The 21,714-nt window shown below is 66.3% G+C and overlaps 5 protein-coding genes across 5 annotated transcripts; 1 reads left to right on the forward strand and 4 right to left on the reverse strand.

Moving 5' to 3' along the window:
• Positions 1-3,945: 3,945 nt before the first annotated feature.
• Positions 3,946-9,670, reverse strand: SLC34A3 (solute carrier family 34 member 3). The gene is made up of 12 exons (XM_077148922.1): positions 9,039-9,670; positions 8,663-8,752; positions 7,163-7,291; positions 6,927-7,070; positions 6,743-6,854; positions 6,326-6,521; positions 6,092-6,192; positions 5,907-5,977; positions 5,567-5,734; positions 5,347-5,463; positions 5,136-5,260; positions 3,946-4,556 (listed from the first exon to the last, which is right to left on the reverse strand). The coding sequence occupies exons 1-12, from the start codon at positions 9,121-9,123 to the stop codon at positions 4,095-4,097; spliced, it is 1,800 nt and encodes a 599-aa protein (XP_077005037.1). The 5' UTR covers positions 9,124-9,670; the 3' UTR covers positions 3,946-4,094.
• On the reverse strand, positions 9,122-11,807 carry RNF224 (ring finger protein 224). The gene is given in 3 exon segments (XM_077135673.1): positions 9,122-9,156; positions 10,998-11,377; positions 11,380-11,807. Coding segments are annotated over 2 exon segments (429 nt in total). The 5' UTR covers positions 11,510-11,807; the 3' UTR covers positions 9,122-9,156; positions 10,998-11,078.
• Positions 11,808-14,380: 2,573 nt separating this feature from the next.
• Positions 14,381-17,434, reverse strand: CYSRT1 (cysteine rich tail 1). The gene is made up of 3 exons (XM_077148923.1): positions 16,458-17,434; positions 15,310-16,426; positions 14,381-15,056 (listed from the first exon to the last, which is right to left on the reverse strand). The coding sequence occupies exon 3, from the start codon at positions 15,046-15,048 to the stop codon at positions 14,635-14,637; it is 414 nt and encodes a 137-aa protein (XP_077005038.1). The 5' UTR covers positions 15,049-15,056; positions 15,310-16,426; positions 16,458-17,434; the 3' UTR covers positions 14,381-14,634.
• Positions 17,435-17,656: 222 nt separating this feature from the next.
• Positions 17,657-19,465, forward strand: RNF208 (ring finger protein 208). Its single transcript, XM_077148935.1, has 2 exons — positions 17,657-17,774; positions 18,036-19,465. The coding sequence occupies exon 2, from the start codon at positions 18,547-18,549 to the stop codon at positions 19,369-19,371; it is 825 nt and encodes a 274-aa protein (XP_077005050.1). The 5' UTR covers positions 17,657-17,774; positions 18,036-18,546; the 3' UTR covers positions 19,372-19,465.
• Positions 18,363-21,711, reverse strand: LOC143673880 (ring finger protein-like). The gene has a single exon (XM_077148934.1). The coding sequence runs from the start codon at positions 21,461-21,463 to the stop codon at positions 20,561-20,563; it is 903 nt and encodes a 300-aa protein (XP_077005049.1). The 5' UTR covers positions 21,464-21,711; the 3' UTR covers positions 18,363-20,560.
• Positions 21,712-21,714: the final 3 nt, after the last annotated feature.

The raw sequence follows: 21,714 nt of genomic DNA on the forward strand, positions 1-21,714 counted from the left end.
CTCCAGATTGTTCCAATGCCAGAGAAGCTCTGAAACCCAGAGATACTGGACTCTCCAAGAATAACAACTGGTTTCATCAGTTCATCCCTTTGCCCCTTAATAACAATGCCCCTTTTCAGCCTTGAAGCAGTTAAAGAGTCATCGTCAAGTTCCCCCTCAAGAGTGTGAGATAATTATCAAATGAGAGGAGGAATTGTAACCAAGAAATCAGGATTAAGGGATGATTTTAATTAGTGAATTGTTATATAAATATTCCTTTTCACTTCTGGCATATTGGAGTACACATGGGAAATACCTGAAATCTCTGAATTGTACTCCAGCTGCTTTGATCTCCCTTTGGTTACTGAGCGTGTTGGGGAGAAGAATCCATGGCCTTTGTCTGGTAACAAGATGGCAAAGGAACGGCAGTGGAAATACACGAGTTTGCACCCCTGACTGGTGGCTTTGAAAGCAGTGTGTTTGCATTGTTACATTTTTGTAAGACTTCATAGTAGGAATAAATACCACAGCTGGGCCTGCCCTGGACACTTCCTCTTGTTGCCAGCACAGCTCTCCAGACTCTGGTGTTGGTGCCCACCCCTGCCTACTGCCATATTCTCTTTCCCCAGAGAGTACACACTACCCTCTGGGCTCCAGCAGTGTCATGTTGCCACCCAGCTAAGCTGTTCTTGGGATAAAATAACTGAGACAAACTGCACCTGGCCTGGAGATGAGGCCCTCCCCCACTTTGCAGGGTCTGCAGCGCTCTGCAGGGTGCTTAGCCAGGTTTGCCCGAGTGAGTCAACATGTCCCCAGCACTGGCCAGCTACGGAAAAGTGGGCTGCCTAGTGCTGACCTCCTGAGCTAGTCCTCCTCACGTGGACAGCATGTGGGGTACACAGGTCGCTGCCTGGCACTCTAGGGGTCTCACAGTGCCCACAGCCTCCCCTGAGTCGGCCAGGGGCTCGGGGAAGGCTGCAGGGGGCTGTCACATACAAGGGAGGGAGAACGAAGCTCAGACTTTTAAACCCCCTTGAGTGGGACGTATTTGGATCTCCGCATTTTGTCCTCCCCTGACTCGGGCGTGCAGCCCAGGACCCCCACAGTAGAGAATGCCACTGCTTTCTGTGCTGGGTCCCTAGAGGGTGGGAGGTCTGTAGCATGCCAACTTTACAGGTAAGAAGTTGGAAGTTGCGGCGCCTGCCCTCCTTGCACAGGATGCCCACCTCCAATGCACACAGCTGCTGGCTGCTGGAGGGCTTTAGGGGGAGAAGCCCTGCAGGCCCCCAACCCTGAACCGAGGGTGCTCGAGTCTGGAGAGGCTGTGGGTATGAGGCAGCAGGGTCATACACAGTGGGGTCGGGAGGGGGGCAGATGCAGGGCAGAGGGGACTGGCTGTGCAGGAGAGCCCTGCCTGGAGGTGCCCTGGATCAGCGGCCGGGGACTGTGGGGACTGTGGGGCCCTCCCACCCGGCTGGCAGCTGCTGGAAGAGCCACAAGGAGGGTTCTGTTTCCTGGAGGCCACGGTCCCAGCGGGAGGGTGCCTTACCTCCCAGGTAGGGGCTGCGGGCAAACACACATCCGCGGCCTTAAGGGACCCGGTAGTCGGCCTTTGTAGGTGGCCTCCCCCAACCCGGAGGGAGCTGTGGGTCCTCCCCTCCCCCTCACCATGAAGGCCTCTGCCTCACCGCGGAGGGGATTGGGGGTGGGGAGGTGGGGCTGCTCCCTGGTGTTCCCTCTTCTACCCCCTCCATTTCCCCGGGGACACCGGAGGCCACCCCGAGCCTGGGTCGGCAGAGGACACAGCCCCTCCTCTTGTTGGAGCCCACGGTGCGGCCCCGGTGGCTCCCTGGTCAGGCAGCCCCCTTGCTCGCTGAGGGGAGCAGGGTGAACCCCCGGCTCCGAGGCCCTTCCAAGGGATGGGGGAAGGCTGGAGGACATGGGGCACCTGGGGGTCTGAGAAGCTCTGGGAGACGTGGGGGGGGGCACTGAGAGGCCTGGGGGCATCGGGGCTAAGGGAACCTTGGACATCTAAACAGAAATGGAAAGACAGGGAACACTGGAAGCGACGGATCAGGGGCCACAAGCCTGTCCTGACCAGCTGCCCTAACCTGGCCCCCTGAGGGGCAGGGGTCTGGGGAGAAGGGCAGACATGGGGTGCTCAGGGCAGAAGTGGGAGCGGCCACCAAGGAACAAGATGGGTTCCTGCAGAGCCGGCTGTGGGGGGGGCCCCCACCCCGTCTGGGGTGATGGCTGCAATTCACCCAGAGTGTCCCTTTTCTGGGGCAGGTGGGGTTCTGGGAAGCCCTGGGGCGGGGGGGGGGGCCCTTCCCAGGTGTCCACTTACCTGCTGGGAAACCGGATCCCGCGAGAAGGGCGGGAGCACTGGATCCGGGCACCTGGGTGAGCCGTCCCTCCCCCACGGGCTTGGGCTCCCTCCTCCTCACCGCCCCAAGGGCGCCATCCGTTCTGGGGCACTTCTGAGGACAATCCCACATCCCTAGTCGTGGGAGAGGCTCTCCGCCTTGCTTTCTACACATGCAAGGGCAGGCCTTCAGCCACCCCCCCCCACCCCAGGAGGTATGCAGACCTGAAGGGGCTACCTCAGGGACACCCAGCTGGTGGCAGCCCACAGTTTGGCGAACTGGACTGGCTTCTCAGTAAGTTTTGGGGTGACCAACTCAGTGGAGGCCTCTGGTGGCCAAAGAAGGCACAGGCAGGTGTGCCTGGGAAACCCAACCCCAGGGGTCTCAGACCCTACTCCCACGCTGCAACCCCTCTCCCCCAGCTCTGGGTGAGTTTCCTGGGATCCTGCCCAAAGGAAGAAAGAGAGAAGCCAAACCCCTGGGCCCCACCTCAGTGACACTCCCATCCTTAGGAGCCTTCCCAGCCCATCTGTGCCAGTTTGAAGCTGTTACGTACCCTGAAAAAGCTATGTCCTTTCTTCTAATCCAATCTAGTGGAGATAGCCACGTTTCTTTTAACCCTGATTCAGTATTGTGGGTGTGACCTTTTGACTAGATGGAGATGTGGCTCTGCCCATTCAAGTCCGGTCTTGATTAGTTTGCTGGTGTCTTTTAAAGGGGGAAACATTTTAGAGGAACCGCAGAAACAGAGGCTAGGAGAACAGCCACTTGAGAACCAATGTGAGACCCAGACGTTTGGAGGTGCAGAAAGAAAGCGCCAGGGAAGCTGTTTAAAAGCAAAAGCCAAAGGACCAACAAATGTTGCCATGTGCTCTTCCAGCTGAAGAGCCTTTCTTGAACCAAGGTGTCTTTCCCTGGAAGCCTTAGTTCAGACATTTTCACTGTCTTAGACCTGTAAACTTGCAACATTAAATTCCCTTTTTAAAGGCTGCTCCATTTCTGGTATATTGCATTCTGGCAGCTTAAACCAAAACGCCCTCCCAGCCCCCAGTCCCTTCCCTCCCCCCACACCTAGCAGGACTCAGGGCCCTTCCTTGGCCCTATATAAAGGGGGCCTCCCCCCACACCCTAGTGCCCTTAAAGCATGTAGACAGTAGTTGGGGGGCCTGGACCGGGTGGGGAAAGATAGGGGTGGGGGCAGACAGGGTGTGGTGGATAGGATGGGTGAGGCAGGGGCAGGTCCATGGAGGTAGGAAGCTGGGTCCCGGGTCCCTCCCTGGCTGCGCCCCTGTGGGAAGAGGCCCTTGCCTGCAGCCCGGTCTTCCCTCTCCTGTGTCCCGCCCTGCCCTCCGTGGGCTGTCCCCACCTTCCAGAGCAGTCACATCCCAGTGGCCACGGAGGGGAGCGAAAGTACAGCCGGTGCTCAGGGGGCCACCTCTGTTCGTGCTTCCACGCAGGCTCCCCTGAGTGCCCCTGCATGTCCACGAGGGGGCAGCACTAGCTGGCTCCAGCCCCAAACCTTCCCTGGAGCCCAGGGCCCCTCCTCAGGCATCCCTGGGGGGGGGGGGGTGGGAGGGGACGAGTGAGTGAAGACATCCGGCATCTGGGCCACACCTGGGCCACAGCTTCCTTTATTTGCAAACAAGGGGAGACAGGTACAGAAGTCCACTGCTTCTGGGGTCCCCTGTCCCGTTGCACTGTGGCGGGGGTGGGGGGTACGGGGCGGGCAGAGAGGGAGGGACTGGCCGGTCACAAGGGCTGGGAGGCCAGGACCTCGGGGTTGTCGAAGCAGTGGGCCTCCTTGGCGGCAGGAGGGGGCCGGCAGGCCTTGCAGGAGCAGCAGCGGCTCAGCAGGCGGTCCCAGGGCTCCAGCGAGTGGAGCCAGCGGGGGAGGCAGGTCCAGGAGCGCAGGCCACGGGGCAGCCAGGCCGGCCGGTGTCGCTGCAGCACGGTCACTAGCACCACCAGGAGCAGCAGCCCCAGCAGGGGCCCCCCGACCGCAGCCAGCACAGTGTCACCCGCCAGGGAGAGCCCAAAGGCTGCCAGCGGGATCAGCAGGAAGCTGAGCAGCAGGTAGGCAATGGCCACCCAGCGGTAGCGGGCGGTCAAGTCCCCAAAGTGCTTGGCCAATGGGATGGGCATCCGCAGGGCGGGTACCACGTACCATAGCAGGATGCCAGCCAGGTTGAAGAAGAAATGGATGAGGGCCACCTGGCGGCAGAGGGGTGTCAGGTCAGAGGGCCCCGGCCATGTCCCGGGGAGAAAGCCCCCTGCGCCCCAGGCCAGGAGGTGACATCTGGGGGTGCTGATCCGGCCAGGGGTGGGCACATTTCCCTGTGCCCTCCTCAGCCCTCCAGTTGGGGATGCAGGAGCTGGGTGCGGCCCCTCCCACAGGGGCAAAGTCTCACGCCGGGAGAGCACCCGACACCCCTCCCACCTTCCCCTCAGTCCCTGGGTGAGCTCTTGCCGAAGGCCAGGGCTGGCCTCGAGGGGACACAGAGCCACGAGTAGGGGGTGGGGAGAGAGTCCTTCAGCTCAGGGTGGGGGCTGCCAGAGAGAAGGGAGGCGGGAGGTGAGCATGCCCTGGAGGAGGTATGGGCTGGCACAGCAGGGCAGGATGGGCAGTGCCACGGCTTGCGGGGGCAGAGGCTGGGCATCCAGGGGGCTGGAGGTCCAAGATGGCAGCCACAGGTAGGGGCCGTGTGCCTTCTGTTCAAGGGGATGACCTCGGGGGGCAGCCCCAGTGCTGCAGCTGGACTGAGGGAGTGAGTCTGAGGACCCTGGTGGTACCTGGATGGCACTGAGCAGCATGTCCGAGGGGCTGGCCAGAGCTGCCAGCAGGGCCGTGGTGGTGGTGCCAATGTTGGAGCCCAGAAAGAGGGGATACGCCCGCTCCATGCTGATCACCCCGACCCCTGGGGAGGACAGAGGTCACCGCAGGGCCAGCCCCAGCCCGCTCCCCCGCTGTGGCCCCACAGAGCCCGGCCGCCTAGGTGCTCACCCATCAGCGGCACGATGGCGGCTGTGAATACGCTGCTGCTCTGGACCACAAAGGTGAGGCCGGCGCCCACGAGGATGGCCAGGTAGCCGCTGAGCCAGCCCAACGGGAAGGGGAAGTCTGGGGCGGGGGTGGGGGGTGGGGATGGGGTTGGTACGACAGGGTCAGCCCTGCCCGGGCTGGTGTTCCGGCTGTCCCCGCCGCGCCCGCCCCCGCCCCGCACCGGCGTTGACGACAGTCCTCACGGCCAGCGCGATGCGCCCGCGCAGCACCGAGGCGAGCAGCTTGACAACGAGGACCAGGCAGGTGCAGAGCGCCAGCAGGGAGGCGGCCAGCAGGATGAAGCCCACGGCCAGGTCGGTGAGCTCGGTGCGCGCAAACAGGTGGTGGCCTGGGGCCGGGCGGGGCAGGCCAGTGAGCGCGGCGGGGCGGGGCCGGGGGCGGGGCGTGGGTAGGGCGGGGCCGGGCGGGGCTGGGCTGGGCCGGGCGGGGCAGGCCAGTGAGCGCGGCGGGGCGGGGAAGGGGGCGGGGCGTGGGTAGGGCGGGGCCGGGCGGTGGCTCACAGGGCTGCAGGTCTGCAGGGGCAGTGCTGTTCGTCTCCGGGCAGGGCCCGAGGGCGCCCCCGCACGCGCTGCTCTCCCCCGCGCTCTGGGGAAGCAGGGCCGGCTCAGGACGGGCCCAGAAGACCCAGGGTGACCGGAGAGGGGGCGTGATTCAGCGGTTGGAGCCAGGGTGGGGTCTGGGGTGCGAGTGCCTCACCGAGTCCCCCCTGGGCCCACACCATCGCTTGATGAGGCTGCCATTGGTGGCATTGCCCGCAGCGCTGCCCGTGAGCACGTCGGTGTCCAGCTGGGGGGCGGGGAGGCTCTGAGGATGCACCTGGCACCCGGACACCCCCAAGGCCAGCCCAGCACCCGCCCCTCCGCAGCCTTCCCTGAGGACACCGGGACCTGGGGACCCAGGAGGCAGCCGCTGACCTCACCTGCACGATGAGGTGTGTGAGGGGCTGCGTCAGCACCTTGAGGATGTCAGGGGCTCGGCCCCTGTGCTGCAAGCTGGTGGCGCTCAGGGCCAGTGCGCTCAGCCATTCCAGTGCGCCCGCCGCGCTCTCCAGCGGCAGCAGGACCAGCACCGTGAGCCAGTTGAAGAAGCCGTGCATGGCCGAGCCGCCAAAGGCCCTGCACCCCACGGCGGCTCAGGGGCCTGGCCCCACCCTGCCCGGAGCCCGCCCGGACCCCTGCCCTACCCTGCCCTCCTCACCCCTGGGACTCCTGCCTGGACCCCTGCCCCCTGCCCCGCCAGACCCCTGCCCAGACCCCTGCCCTGCCTGACCCCCTCCCTGCCCATCCCATAACCCTCGTCCCACACCCCTGACCCCCACCCCCACCCTCCCACTCACCTCCGAAACTCATCATGGCCCCCCGACTGTGCCATGGAGACCAAGGTGCTGGTGATGGACGTGCCCACGTTGACGCCCATGACGATGGGCACAGCCGCCCGGACAGTCAGCACTGTGGGGGGCTGCGTCAGCCCCGCACGCCTTGCCCCCCCTCACCGCCTGTCCCTGATCGGGGTGCACTCACACTTGGAGGCCACCATGCTGACCACGATGGATGAGGACGTGCTGGAGCTCTGCACGAGGACCGTGACCAGCACACCAATGACCAGCCCGGCCACGGGATTGGACAGCACCACGTCGTCCTTGAAAATGTCTCCAGCCAGTCTGCCTGTGCCAGGACAGAGGCAGTGGGGGCTGCTAGGAGCAGCCGAGGCCCACCCCCACCCACCCCTGCCCCCACCCACCTGCCCGGGCACCCACCGCCCAGCAGCTGGAAGGCAGAGCTGAGCACATCCAGGGAGCAGACGAAGAGGTAGAGGCTGCCCAGGAGGCCACAAGCCTTGAGGAGGCCAAGCAGCCCACAGCACACCCGGTGGGTCACACTGAGCTCTGCAGGTACAGGGCACGCTGACCTCAGGGCACATCCTTCCCCAGGCACAGCACCCCTCCCAGACACAGCACCCTCCAGGCACAGCACCCTCCCCAGGCACAGCACCCTCCCCAGGCACAGCACACCTCCCAGACACAGCACCCTCCCCAGGCACAGCTTACCCTGGCACAGCACCCTCCCCAGGCACAGCACCCTCCCCAGGCACAGCACCCCTCCCAGACACAGCACCATCCCAGACACAGCACCCTCCAGGCACAGCACCCCTCCCAGACACAGCACCCCTCCCCAGGCACAGCACCCTCCCCAGGCACAGCACCCTCCAGGCATAGCACCCTTTCCCAAACACAGCACCCCTCCCAGACACAGCACCCCTCCCAGACACAGCACCCTCCCCAGACACAGCACCCTCCCCAGGCACAGCACCCTCCAGGCATAGCACCCTTTCCCAAACACAGCACCCCTCCCAGACACAGCACCCCTCCCAGACACAGCACCCTCCCCAGACACAGCACCCTCCCCAGGCACAGCACCCTCCAGGCATAGCACCCTTTCCCAGGCACAGCACCCCTCCCCAGGCACAGCACCCCTCCCCAGGCACAGCACCCTCCAGGCACAGCATACCCAGACACAGCACCCCTCCCCAGGCACAGCACCCTCCCCAGGCACAACACCCTCCCCAGGCACAGCTTACCCTGGCACAGCACCCTCCCCAGGCACAGCACCCTCCAGGCACAGCATACCCAGACACAGCACCCCTCCCAGGCACAACACCCCTCCCAGACACAGCACCCTCCAGACACAGCATACCCAGACACAGCACCCCTCCCAGGCACAGCACCCCTCCCCAGGCACAGCACCCCTCACCAGGCACAACACCCCTCCCAGACACAGCACCCTCCCCAGGCACAACACCCCTCCCAGACACAGCACCCTCCCCAGGCACAACACCCCTCCCAGACACAGCACCCTCCCCAGGCACAACACCCCTCCCAGACACAGCACCCTCCAGGCACAGCACCCCTCCCAGACACAGCACCCCTCCCCAGGCACAGCACCCTCCCCAGGCACAGCACCCCTCCCAGGCACAGCATCCCTCCCAGGCACAGCACCCCTCTGTCCCTATGGGTCACAGCCCTCCCCACCTCTGGCAATGGCAGAACACACAACCCCTGGAGCCTTCCCAGCAGTCTCATTGGCCAGGTGAGGGGAGCAGAGTCAGGCTGGGCTGGGGACACTGTATTTCCCGGTGCTGGAGTGCATGGGGATCTCCAGGGCGCCTGCCCTCTCCCTGCCCTCCCTGCCCAGCTGTCTTCCCACAGTATGCCCCAGGGCATCAGAACCCATGGGCAGCTGTCTCATCTCCCGCTTACCTTTCCAGGACTGGCCAGGGTCCTTCAGCTGTGGGAGGGCCCAGGGATCTGAGCCTCCCTCCTCTGGGGCTGGGACAGGACCAGAGGTCCCTGCAGGGATCTGAGTCAGCTAGGGCCAGGGGCTCAATCCTCTCCAGGACTCCCAGGCGGGGGCAAAAGGGACAGGGTGGTAGAGGGACTGGGGCCTAAGGGGTGTGGGCTGGAGGACAGGAGTGGGGGTGCCAGGGCTGCACAGGGCCAGGTATCAGGGAAGAGCTGTGGAGGTACAGGCCTCCCCCCTCCTTTACCCAGTACATGCTGTTGGGGTGAAGACGGTGGTGGCGGGGCCAGGGAGGGGAGTGGGCAGGCTGAGGCTGGGCACAGGGGCTCCTGGTACCTGCGTTTTCCAGACTCTGATCCACCAGTCTGATGGTGCCCACAGTGGGGAGGGGGCCCTGGCCCCCAGGGAGGGAACGTGGCATGGATTTTGGGCAGGGAGAGACCCAGGTCCAGACCTGGTGAGGGAAAGGGCAGGTCAAAACTATGCCCTCTCCCTGTCTACTCCCTTGTGCCCACCCCTTCCCCAGCTGAGCAGGCCTCCGTGGGGCATCAGACACCACCCTCCCTGCTGGCCTCGGTGCCTTCCCCCTTCCTCCGTCCACAAGGGCATGGCTGCATTGACCTCAGGTGGCTGTCAGGCGAGGCCAGTCCAGTTTGGGGACCCGCTCCTGCGCTGGTGTGGCTGGAAGAAGGCCTGGTGGTGGCCGAGGTCACACGGTGCTGGGGTGTGGGCCGGAAGTGGCCAGGAGCTGGGGAACCCAGGGACCTCTCCTATGAGGTGTCAGTGGGGACACTGCAGATGGTCCCAGCATAGACTTTGACATTTGATACCAAACGGTGACACCTGGGCTTGATACAGGCCACACCCCCAGCTGACGGGGGACAGGGGCGCCCCCACCTCACCTCGAGCAGCCTCTGCCTCCTCTGCTCTGCCTGGAGTCTCTCAGAGCCCGGCCTTGGGTCTTGGGGTCCAGGGGGCAGCGTGTGCTCCCTTCTGTCACCCCTCCCCTCCTGCCCTTAGCTCCTGGGGCTCAGAATAGGGGTTCAAACCCTGAGCCTGGAGGTGACGCTGGCCTGACGCTCGGTGCCCCTGGGCCCCGAGCTCGGCCCAGAAGCTCCAACCTGTGGAGGAGGCAGCTGCAGGTGGAAGCAGTTGCAGGTCAAAGACCTGCTGGAGCACACATGACTTGCTGTGTACTTGCTCCCATTAATGTTTACCCAGGAGCTGCTCTCCTGGGGGGACACCCCCTGGCCCCAGCCCAGGTTCTCCTGCCATCCTGGAGTTCTGAGCCCCAGCCCCAAGCCCTCTCGGACCTCCCTGTGGGCTGCAGGGCTGGGCTGCAGGGCTGGGCCGCCGGCCCCGGGCACCTGGACACACCTGCAGGCCCCTGTGCAGTCTCACGGGCACCCCACGCCTGCCCAATGGTACCCCGCACGGCGGGAGGCCGGGGGCCCCCCGGAAAGCTTGCCCACTGCCGTAGCTCTGCAGACCAGGTACCAGGTGGGCAAAGGTGTGCAGCCCCTATGGTCAGCCAGCTCACATGGGACCTTGGGCAGTGCTGGGCCAAGTGGCACCCTCCCCCAGGCCATGCCGCTGTCCCAGGCTACTGCCTCCTTCCCCCCGCTGCACCTGACCTGCTCCCTCTCAGGCAGGAGGTGAAGCTGCCCCTCCCCTGCAGGCCTGGTCTCCCTGGGGACCTGATGTCTGGCCCCATCCCTGCATGCCTGGGGGACTTTGGCCCAGGGGCAGGAGAAAGCTTCCAAGTGTCCTCTCAGCAGATTCTCCCTAATCTGCCCAGCCCTGGCACCCATCCACCGCCCAGGGAAGCAACAACCCCTCAGGCGGCACGGGGATGCCTAGGTGTGGCTGGGGCAGCATCCCTAGCTGCTGGTGCCTGCCCTGGTCCCTCTGAAGCATCCTGTAAGTGAGTTGGGAGCAGAGCACCTTCAGGCCGGCCCCCACCCTCTCTGAGCCCCGGAGCTCTGCCTTGGTGCTCTTTTTATGCCTGTTTTGCAGCTCTGCGGCCACTGCCAGCTTTCCTGGGAGAGGCTGGGACCTCCGCACCTGCTGTGCTGTCGGGACCGGGACATGCTCAGCCACCTCACCTAGCTAGCAGCAGGCCCACTGCCAGAGCCCTTTGGAGCTGTCCTCTGTGCTGAGGCCAGGGGGAGAACGTGGGCCTGGCCAGGCTGCTGGGTGGATGGTCAGAGCCAGGCCCCACACGGGTGAGGCCAGCCCAGGGCCCAGGCATCCCGGCCAGAGTCCCCACCCCCGCCCCCACCCGCAGGCTGTGACCTGGGGGTCTCCACAGCAGGCTGGTCCCAGGAGGCTGCTGGCTTCCAGCTCGTGCTGGGCTGAAGGTTCTGAGGCCGGAGCTCAGACCGCAGGGCTGCCCGGGGCGTCCCAGCAGAGGCTGACGCAGCTCCAGCAGCAGTGTCCAGGCTGGGGGCCCAGGGAGGCGCAGATCCCAACTGGTTGCTGGGTGATGACGGCCCCTCCTTTGGGAGGCGCCAGGGGCTCTGTACACGGTGGCTCCCGTGCAGCCCTGATGGCCAGGTCCAGCGTGGCCACCCCGGCCTGCGGCGCGGGCGTGCTCTGGCAGCACTGTGGGCAGGGGATCCAGCGCTGTTCCAGCTCCGGTGTGTCCAGGCACCGCACACACGCCTGGCAAAAGTGTGGCCGCAGTGGAGGTGGTGGGGCAGGTGTCCAGCCAGGTTGTAGGTCGGAGAGCAAGTGATGCACTCGGTCTGCCGGCACCCAGCAGCTGTCTCCTCTTCAGGGGCCCAGGGGTTCTCAGGCTGCAGCATCCTGGGGGGGTGCAGGGCAGGAGCTGGCCAGGGACAGCAGCCCACTCCTGCCAGCCTTCCTCTGTGACCCTCCTGGATGGACTGGTGCCAGCCTGTTGCCCTGGCCCAGCGCCTGCTTCTGACCCCTGGGGCTGCCTCATTTCCAGGAGGGAGAGGGGTGGGGACAGACGCCAGGGTCCCCCACAGGCTGTTTGGCCCCTCGGTGGCCTCACCCTCCCCGACGAGCCAAGGTACTCTTATCTGTACCCACTCCCCAACGCTGCCTGTGCTCTGCTGGAGGGTCAGGGAAGACCAGGGCACCTTGCCGCTGCCCCCTGGCGCTCACACTACTGGTGGGAGCTGGGGCCAGGCAGCAGGGAGCCAGGTGGTGGGCTGTAGGCAGGCACTAGCTCGCCTTTCAGCCACTAGCCTTCTTGCAACAGGATCCTCCCGCAGGAGGCGAGACGTCTGCCCCAGCCCCGCCCGCCCGGCTATGCTGCTCCCCCCGGCCCACCCTCCCGGCACCCTCATTCCCTCTCCAGGTGCCCTAACCCCTGCCCCCTACCTGCCGGGAGAGCCTTGGCGTGCTCCACGCCCATTGTGCAGCCCTCAGCCCCAGTCACCTCCTCCAGGAAGCCCTCGGGTGATCACTAGAGCCAGTCCTGTTGCTCCTCGGGCTCCACCCCAGGGACACACTGAAGTACGACTTCTCAGCCCACCCTTAACCCATGACCGGGTTCGGTCACCTGGGCCTGGCCCCTGTGGGGTAATCCCGAAGGCGTCAACCCCGGCCACACTCACTGTCGCCTCCTCGGGGTGGGCTTGGGGCAGCGCGGTTAGCGCTGGGGGCTGGGAGGGGCCCATGGGCAGCAGTGGGGGTGGGTCAGCGTGGACCCTCCCTGGGAGGGGAGGAAGCCCAGGCATGCGGAGTGGCCCCTCCTGGACTGGTTGGATGGGTTTCTGAGCTTGCCTGGGTCAGGGCCGGGGTCCCTCAGGCAGGGGCACAGGCCCCGGCTGTACCTGGAGGCTGGGGTGGCTCCCAGCACAGTGACGTGCCATGCAGAACCGCCTGCCACACCCGTGCCTTGTGCCCAGGCACCTGCGTCAAGGGCTAGTGGGCACACAGACCCGCTGGTCCTGTCCAGCCGGCTGGGCTGACCACGCCCTACCTCCACCTGAAAACCTCAGTGCTGCACGGATCTGGCACTGCTTGCTCCCTGCCCTGGCATCCCAGGCTCGCGGCCACCCACGGCCCCTCCCACGTGCCCCCCGACAGGCGTCCTGTGCTGCCTGGACACACCTGGATGACATGGAGGCACGGAACTGACCACCCGGCCGCATCCCCTCCTGACTCCGTGCAGGCCACCTCCTCCCAGGCACCCAGGCACCCAGTGCAGCAGGACGGACCTGCAGGAAGCCACAGAATGCCCTGGCCGGGGTGGGGACGTGGCGGCTTGCATGGGCTGGGCCCCGTCCTAGGCTCCTATTCCCCAAAACCTGTCAGCACCAGCCTCACCCACTGCCCTCCTAGTCTCCCGGACATCTTTCTCAGGGCTTCCCCTAGTTCCTGGGGTCTCCAATCACAGCCAGAGCCCCAGAGAGTGTAGGCGGCCCCAGCCCACCCTGTGTTGCAGGGCAGGAGATTCCCTCCTCCTGCCTTGGCTAAGGCGTCTGGGTCCTGAGGCAAGGCCCTCTCTGCCCCTGGGATGTCAGGGGGGCTGTGGGCGAGAGGCAGGGAGAGCTTGCATGTATGTGGGGGTAGGGTGGGAAGAAGCTGTGGGGGGCCTGGAGGAGCCAGGCTTTGTGTGAACATGCGGGAGGTTGTGTGTGCGTGGGGGGGCTATGTGTGAGTGAAGAAGCTGTGTGTTTGTGGGGGGTGCTGTGTATGTAGGGGGAGGCTGTGTAGAACAGTACAGGCCTGTGGGGGGAGGCTGCGTGCGGGATGGAAAGAAGTTGTCGGGGGGAGGCTGTGTGGGGAGCTGTCGGAGCCAGGCTTTGTGTGAACATGGGGGAAGGTTGTGTGGGTGAGGGGCTATGTGTGATAAAGCAGCTGTGTGTATATACAGGATGTTGTATACACATGGGGAACCTGGGGGACACTGTACATGGAAGTAGGTAGGGTGTGTATATGGGGGAAGACTGTGGGTGTATGTGGTGGGGAGGCTGTGTATTTATGGGGGTGACTATGTGTGTATATGTGGGGGTGACTGTGTGGGTATGGGGGTAAGCTGGATGTGTACTGGGGGAGGCCGTGTGTGTATGGGGGGGAGGCTGTGTATGGGGGAGGTCGCGTGTATAGGGGGAGGCTGTGTGTGTATGGGGGGGAGGCCGTGTGTGTATGGGGGAGGCCGTGTGTGTATTGGGGGAGGCCGTGTGTGTACGGGGGGGAGGCCGTGTGTGTACGGGGGGGAGGCCGTGTGTGTATTGGGGGAGGCCGTGTGTGTACGGGGGGGAGGCCGTGTGTGTATGGGGGAGGCCGTGTGTGTATGGGGGAGGCCGTGTGTGTACGGGGGGGAGGCCGTGTGTGTATGGGGGGGAGGCGGTGTGTGTATGGGGGGGAAGCCGTGTGTGTACGGGGGGAGGCCGTGTGTGTACGGGGGGGAGGCCGTGTGTGTACGGGGGGGAGGCCGTGTGTGTACGGGGGGGAGGCCGTGTGTGTACGGGGGGGAGGCCGTGTGTGTATGGGGGGGAGGCCGTGTGTGTACAGGGGAGGAGGCCGTGTGTGTATGGGGAGGAGGCTGTGTGTGTATGAGGGAAGGCTGTGTGGGAGCGGGCTGTGTGAGCGGAGAAGCTCTGTATAATGGGAGCTTTTGTATGTGTGGAGGGATGCTGGGTGCTCTATCCTGCAGCTGGCGACCCCCACCTGAGTAGGGTGGCAGCGAAGGCGTGGAGTCAGGGTCCAAGCTCACCCACTTTATTGGCCTGCCCTGGGCCTGGAGGGAGGCAGGCAAGGGTGCCGCCCCCAGAGCTGCTACCCCCCACCCCCGGTGTCTGGAGCTCCATCTCCAGGGACCTTCTTGGTGGGCAGGTGTCCATGCCCAGGGGAGAAGCTGCCGGTACCCGAGACCACGGCCACTTGGAACATCCAGGTGCTGCCTTGGGGCTGCCCTGCCGGGGGGTCCTTGGGCCCAGGCACCCGGGCAGTGCTAGGAGACAACACAGCAGCAGCGGTGGCAGCGGCAGCAGGGTGGGCAGTGGCAGCAGGAGCAGCAGGGGCAGCAGCAGCAGTGGTGAGCGATCTCGTCGCCACGCCCCACGGGCGGGCGCCCGGGGTAGGTGAGTCCTGCTGGGTGTCGCGTACAGCCAGGCTGCTGCCAGGCCTGTGGGCTCTGGAGGGGGACGGCCCCCTTGGCGCCCTTGGCACCTGTGGGCCCCGTGACCTCGATGGGCTGAAGGACACGGGTGGGCTCTGGGGTGCAGGGCCCTGCGGGCAGAGGCTGCGTCTGGGAGGAAGGGGGCAGAGTCACCTCCAGCTGCTGCCCCAGGTCAGGTCGCAGGTGGGCGCGGGGGATGGTGACGTGGGCGTAGGGGTTCTTGACGACCATCTCGTGGGGGTCCATGGCTCAGCCTGGCAGAGAAGACGCAGATGTCAGCTCAGCGGAGGGTGGGGGGTGCTAGGAGCTGCAGACCTGTGCTGCCCCCCTCCAGGTGCTCTCTCCTCCAGGGTGGCAATGCCAGTGCAACCGAGTTGGGTGTGCGCTTGGGGAGTAGGGAGTGGGGAGACATCTAAGCCAGTCCCTCATGGAGAGCAGGGGCTGTCTTTGAGGCCCCCCCAACTCCCCAGCCCTGAGGAGGGAAAACCTGGCCAGCCAGAGACTTACCTGCAGCGGCAGAGGCGGCTCTGTGCTCTGGGTCCTCGGGGCTCCAGGTCCCAGTGCCTGGCGTTGAGCAACTGGCTGCGGCCTTTTCCCTGCCCGGGCAGGCGGGGCCCGGGGCGGGGCCGGGAATGGGGCTTCCGAGATTCCGGGAGGCCCCGGCTCCATGCTTAGAGGGTGGGCGGTGGCCGGCTCGAGGGGCGCCGACACCCTGGGGTGACTCAGTCGTGAGGCACCCAGGCAGGCCCTGCGCCCTCGGGCCGGCTGGGGTCACAGCCCCAGCAGGGAAGCCAGGTGGCCCTCCGAGCCCAGATCCAGCCTGCGCTGGGTGTGGGGCCCCTGGGCGGGCGGTGCAGGTGTTTGAGGGCGAGAACCACTCCGAGGCTTTGGCGCCTCTTAACTGATAAATGTTTGGTTTTCACGCCTTTGCGAATAAAACCAACTTTTGTTACAACTGGCAACGCGAGCTTCATGCACAAGGGGCATTCCTGGCTCGCATCTGACTCGGGCTGGGACGTCCGAAGGCCACACGGGCCAGGAGCGCCCCAGGCTCGGCGCTCGTCCCCTCCCGGGGCGCCGGCGTCCGCTTCCCGGGTGGCAGCGGGAGCCCCTTGGGGGCTCGACACGGATCCCACAAGCGGCTCCGTCAGGTCTGGCCCCGGAGGGACCCCTCGGCGCCCGGGAAAACCCCTAAGAGGGCAGCAGCAAGTCAGACGGGGGCCAGCGTGACCGCGGAGGCCTGGGTGGGGGCGGGCCAGGACGCGGGGCATACGGCGGCGGAGGCGGATGACCGGAGCCCATTGCGCAGGCGCCGGAGTCCCCGCCCCTCCTCTCTAGGCTCCGCCCCGCGCTGCTAGGCGGAGCGCGGCGCTTGCGCAATCTATCCCGTGCGGGCGGTGGAAACTCTTCCCCAGAAGCCTCCGCGCTCGAGGGTTTCCCAAAAGACCCGGTTCGGGGTCTGTTGGCCTCGGACGACCCAGTTCTCAGCCCCAGCCGCCCCAGCTCTGGAGGGGTGGGGTGGGGGTTGGGATTGGGGGTGTGGGAGATGGGCCGGGGCTTTGGGCGAGGGGCCAGGGCCTCTGGGTCGGGGTGGGGTTGGGGACTAGTACCCCTTTGGGTGGGCCTGCGGAGGGCCGGTGGGCTCCCAGCCTTACCTGGCTGGGACTGCCTCAGTCTCCCTTCCACCACGCTAGGACCTCCTGCCGGACATCTGCTGTCCCCTCGCCCCTGCCTTGGCTGAGAGTTCGAGGAAACTGAGGCTCAGAGCTAGCTCGAGGTCATGCAGAGCTGGGTCTGGCCCTAGGGGCACAGGGATCTGCTCCGCCCTTTAGTGCCCATATGGTTCCCTTCCAGGGAACCTTCCCCTCTGAGATCTGCAGCCCTGCAGGACCTGGGCCTGTGGCCAAAAGGCTGAAGGACTGCCAGGGTCAGCCCAGCGCCCAGTGCTGGCCACAGGCGCAGCAGCATGGCCCATGGTGGCCGTGGCAGGGCAGGGGACAACACTTGGAAGGCCCTCGCGGCCCTCGTTCCTACCTCTGTCCTCCCCGCAGGACGAGGGCGTGTCCCAGGGACCAGGAATGCTGGCTTGATGGCAAAGCAGAAAGGAATGGGGTCCCTCTTGGGTGGGGTCACGTTCGCCCACACTGTGACACCAGGGCGTGTGGGTCCCGGTCCGTCCCTGCGCTCTTGCACGTCTGCCGGCCCATCCCCTGTTCATGCTTCACTTACTGTCTACCCCTCTTTGATCCTCGTGCACTGGGCGCAGCCTGGGGGCATCCTGTCAGCCTAAAAACTCCTGGGTCTTCCCGGGCGGGAGGTGGGGGGAGTGAAGGAACTAGCAGAGTGACCCTGTTCTGCGCAGCAACAAGGCCGGCCGACAGGCTGCACCCATCCTCCAGAGCGTGGGGCCATCTCTCTGCCCCCCTGCTCCTCCGCCCTCGGGGACTGTGAGGCTCCTTCGGGCTGGGGCGCAGGGACACTTGATCAGAACCCAGAGTCAGCCAGGTGGAACCGGGACGACCTGGTGGGTCCTGACATGCACATGGCCAGTGGGAAGAGGACGACCCCAGGCGTGGACGAGCCGGATCCAGGGCCGGGGCGGATCGAGGGGCGGCCGACAGCCTGGCCCCGCCCCCACGGACCCCGCGCGGGTCCCCAGGCGGGAGGGGGGGGTGGCGCTGCGGGCGCGGGCGGGCGCCGCGCGCACTGCGGTCCCCGCGCCTCCGCTGCAGAGCGCGCCACGCTCCGCTCGCACCTGCCGCCGCCGCCGCCGCCGCGCGGGTCCCCGAACCCGGCCCAGCCCTGCGCCCCGCGCCCCGGGGGTCGTGCGCGCCCCCTCCAGCCTCCCGAGGTGACCGTGACAGCCGCCGGAGCCGGAGCGCCGGGCCCAGAAGCGCGGCGCCGCATCCGGGCCTGCCTTTCAGACAACCTCTGCTGCGGCGGCGCGGCCCGGGGACGCCAGGCTGGGGCAGGTGAGCGGGGGCGGGGGCGGCCCGGGGCATCTACAGGGGGCGGGGGCCCGGCCCCTCCCCACGGTGCGGGAGAACAGGTGCGCCAGCCTGGAGGAGGGGCGTGGGGGGTATGAGTCCGGAATCCTGCGGGTCTGGGTCCCCAGGTGAGCTCAGCGTCAGAGGTCAGGGGCCCCGGCCTTCCTGGGGCTCGAGGGGCGGGGCGGGGCAGGGGGCAGGGGAGGTGCTCAGGCTTGCTGCCCTGGCCCCCTGTCTTACCTGCAGCTCGGGCCTGGCCCCGGCCTCCCCACCGCTCCTGCCGACGAGCTTGCGGCTCAGGTCCTCCTGCGGCCCGGGCTCAGTCTAGCTGCCTTCCCTGGGCGCCCTGTCCTGGAGCCATGGGGCCCTCCTAGCCCCGGCCTGCCCCAATGTCCCAGCTCGGGCGCCACTGACCTCGGCTGCAGGGGGAGCGCCCCCCACGCCCCCTCGGCAGCCTCAGCAGCCAGGGACCCTGGGTGAGACCCTGGGCGAGACCCCTAGCCCAGGGCCACCCCCCACACTCCCCTGCCCTCGCCTCCCTCCCCCTCCCCCACCCCTCCCTCCTCCTCCCAGGACTGGACCTGAGAGGCCACTGTGGCCACTGGCGAGGGCCCTGCCTCCCCAGCTTTCACCAGCCACCCCCAGGAGTCCACGGGGCGGGCAGGGCCCCCCCCAGGCCAGGCAGGACCAGGATGCTGCCCCTGATCTGCCCCCCCGGCCCCACCCAAGCCCCCCGGCCACCCGAACGTCCAGTCTGATGGAAGAGAGCCGGATGCCGGCTGAGCCTGGGCCCGAGGCAGGCAGTGGCTGGCCGGGCCTCCTCATGTCCTGCCTGAAGGGTCCCCACGTCATCCTCAAGATGGAGACCATGAAAAGCATCCACCCAGAGAAGTTCCCTGAGCTGCCGGCGGCCGCCCCCTGCTTTCAGCCCGCACCCCGGCCCACCCCAGCGCTGGCGCCCAAGCGTGCCTGGCCCTCAGACACGGAAATCATCGTCAACCAGGCGTGTGGGGGGGCAATGCCCACCTTGGAAGGGGCACCCCACACCCCGCCCCTGCCACGCCGGCCCCGCAAGGGCAGCTTAGAGCTGGGCTTCCCCCGCGTGGCGCCAGGTGACGAGGTCCTTGTGAACCAGTACGTGGTGCGGCCTAGCCCGGCCCCCCCGGTGGCCCCCCTGGCAGCCTCTGCGGCGCCCCCCCCGGTGGTGGGCGAGCCCCTGGAGTGCCCCACGTGTGGGCACACGTATAACGTCACCCAGCGGCGTCCACGCGTGCTGTCCTGCCTGCACTCCGTGTGCGAGCAGTGCCTGCAAGTCCTCTACGAGTCCTGTCCCAAGTACAAGTTCATCTCCTGCCCCACCTGCCGCCGCGAGACCGTGCTCTTCACGGACTACGGCCTGGCCGCGCTGGCCGTCAACACGTCTATACTGAGCCGCCTGCCACCCGAGGCGCTGACGGCCCCATCGGGCGGTCAGTGGGGTGGCGACCCCGAGGGCAGCTGTTACCAGACCTTCCGGCAGTACTGCGGGGCCGCCTGCACCTGCCATGTGCGGAACCCCCTGTCTGCCTGCTCCATCATGTAGTAGCCCTGCCCGCCGCTTCTCCTCGCCCGCTGTGGCTTCTGGCCCCACCCCACGTGGCATTGTCGCTGCAGCCAACTTGGCCATTAAAACTCTTTGCCAAAGTTTGCACCTTGTTCCCTGGACTGAGGCCCTTTCCGTGGCCCAAGCCCAGGGCTGTAGCCTGGACAGGGCCCAGCTGAGAGCCACTGGAGGGAGGCTCTGCTTGCAGGGGCTAGGCGAGCCGGCTGCAGGCCACATCCGCACACAGCTCGGGTGTGCTGGACCTGGCTGGGAACGCATGTGCCCACAAGCTTCCACGTGTCGGGCAAAGTAAGGTGGGCATGAGGGCCCCAGCTGGGCAAAGGGAGGCCCTATCCTTGGCACTGGCCACTCGGTGTGGGGCAGCTGCAGTGGGACGGCTCAGAGTCGATTCAACCCCTGGGGCTGAGCTCTGGCCAAAGGCCAGCCGGGTGTGGGGACGCTTTCAGGGCCCACCGTGAGACCTGCTGTGAGGCTTGGGTTTGGAGGAGAGACCTTTGTGGGGGATGGGATCAAGAGCTGCTTCCTGTGCCAAGCACTGTGCTTAGCAGGTTGTTTGTGCTCTCTTTCCTGAGAGAGTGCTGGCTGTGCCCGACCTTCAGAGAGCTGTGTGGCTGGGCAGCCTTGGGTCATCATCTGAGGCCCACACTGACCAGTGGCTGCACTGGGTGCTCTCGGGCCCCAGGACCTGGGTGGCCCTTGCCATGGGCAGTGGATGGGCCTCTGCCATGGGGTGGGGGCCCATGAGGCTGAGGCCCTGCAGTCCCACTCCAGCCAGGTGAGGAGGCCCTGTGCTCTGTAGGCTGAGCTTCCACAATCTGGCTCCTCCCCTTGTCCCCTAGGCTACCCTGACCTGCAGGGAACACACACGGGCCCTTATCTGGGACCTGAGGTTGACAGGGGTTCTCGGATGGCGCCGACCGGCTGACGGAGCTCTGTGTTGGTGCCAGTGCCCAGCAGTGCCGTCATCATGAGGTGCTTGGGGCTCAGCCTCCCACCAGGTCGGCCCCTGCTGCAGCTGTTGTAGCCCCAGCTGGCTGGTGGCTGAGCGGTTTGGGGTCCTCTGGGCTGACTGACCTTGGGTTTAACGATGGCAGCTCTTGATTAAAGGCCACACCAGGTGGCACTTGGGCTTTTCAGTCAAGGTGCTCCCAGGGCCCCGGTTAGCTGGTCAGTGGCTGGAGCGGTCCAGGAGGGCGAAGAGTAGCCCGAGCAGCAGCAGCGGTGTGAAGCCGAGCAGCAGGCCCAGCAGCTCCAGACCCAGCAGGCCCAGCAGCGCCAGGCGGCGGGCACAGGGGCCCCGTTCCCTGAAGACCCAGAGGCGGGTGCCCAGGCAGGGCGGGCAGGGCAGGAAAGGCAGGCAGCTCCGGCCGCCCACGGTCCCTGCTAGAAAGCGCAGCTGGTAGCGGTGCTCCAGTGCCGCCCAGAGCCCGGGGCCACGGTGCGGGAGTGCAGGGGGCGTGGGGGGTGGGAGTCGAGGGGGCCCGTCGGCCTGCAGCAGCTCCTCCTGCAGCCGGCAGATCTCCCACTCGAGTATGGGTGTCTTCTGGCGGCACAGGGGGCAGCGCACGCGGCCTGCGTCAGTGCTGGGGCCCAAGTCCAGCAGGTGGTGCAGGCAACCCACGCACAGGCTGTGGCCGCAGTTGAGCAGCTCCAGGTGGCGCTCGCCGGCCCCGTAGGGCTCCGTGCAGATGGGGCACTCCTCCTCCCCTGCCATTCCCCCTTCCTCCTGTTGTCCCTCTCTAGGCAGGACTAAGGCACTGGCTGCACCTGCCACCCTCAGCAGGGGCTGACTGTCCAGTTCATTGGCATCCTGGGGGGTCCCAGAGGCCACACCACCATCGCCTTTATCTGCAGGCCCCTGGCACAAGGTGTCTGACTGTTCAGGGCCCAGAGAGGCCCAGGGTGGACTGGCATGCTCCAGGCTGGGGCCTGTAGGGCCAAAGGTGGGTACCCCAGGACCTGGGTCAGGGGTGGGAACCCCAGAGCAGGTATGAGGATGAGGATGCTGGGGCCCGGGGGGTACACTGGGGGTGGCTGGGGACATGAGTGTCCGTGGGGCTCTCAGGCCCATGCTGTAGGTACTGACCTGGCAGTGACCGCCTCCTCTGCCTCATGCCCCTGCCCGCACTGCAAGGAAGCTGCCAGGGCCCAGCCCTATACCAGTGCTGAGGCAGTGCTGGGGGTGTCTGGGCCGACAGTGCACCCCAACCCTGTTTGACCCTGTGGCAGGCCCGACCAGCTGCCAGGACGAGTCAGCGACGGTGTGAGCTGCTCACCGGGATTCCTGCAGCAAAACTTCCTGTCCCAGCCAAAAGCTCCTCC

Source organism: Tamandua tetradactyla, chromosome 2 (assembly GCF_023851605.1).
Source record: "Tamandua tetradactyla isolate mTamTet1 chromosome 2, mTamTet1.pri, whole genome shotgun sequence".
Lineage (NCBI taxonomy): Eukaryota > Metazoa > Chordata > Mammalia > Pilosa > Myrmecophagidae > Tamandua > Tamandua tetradactyla.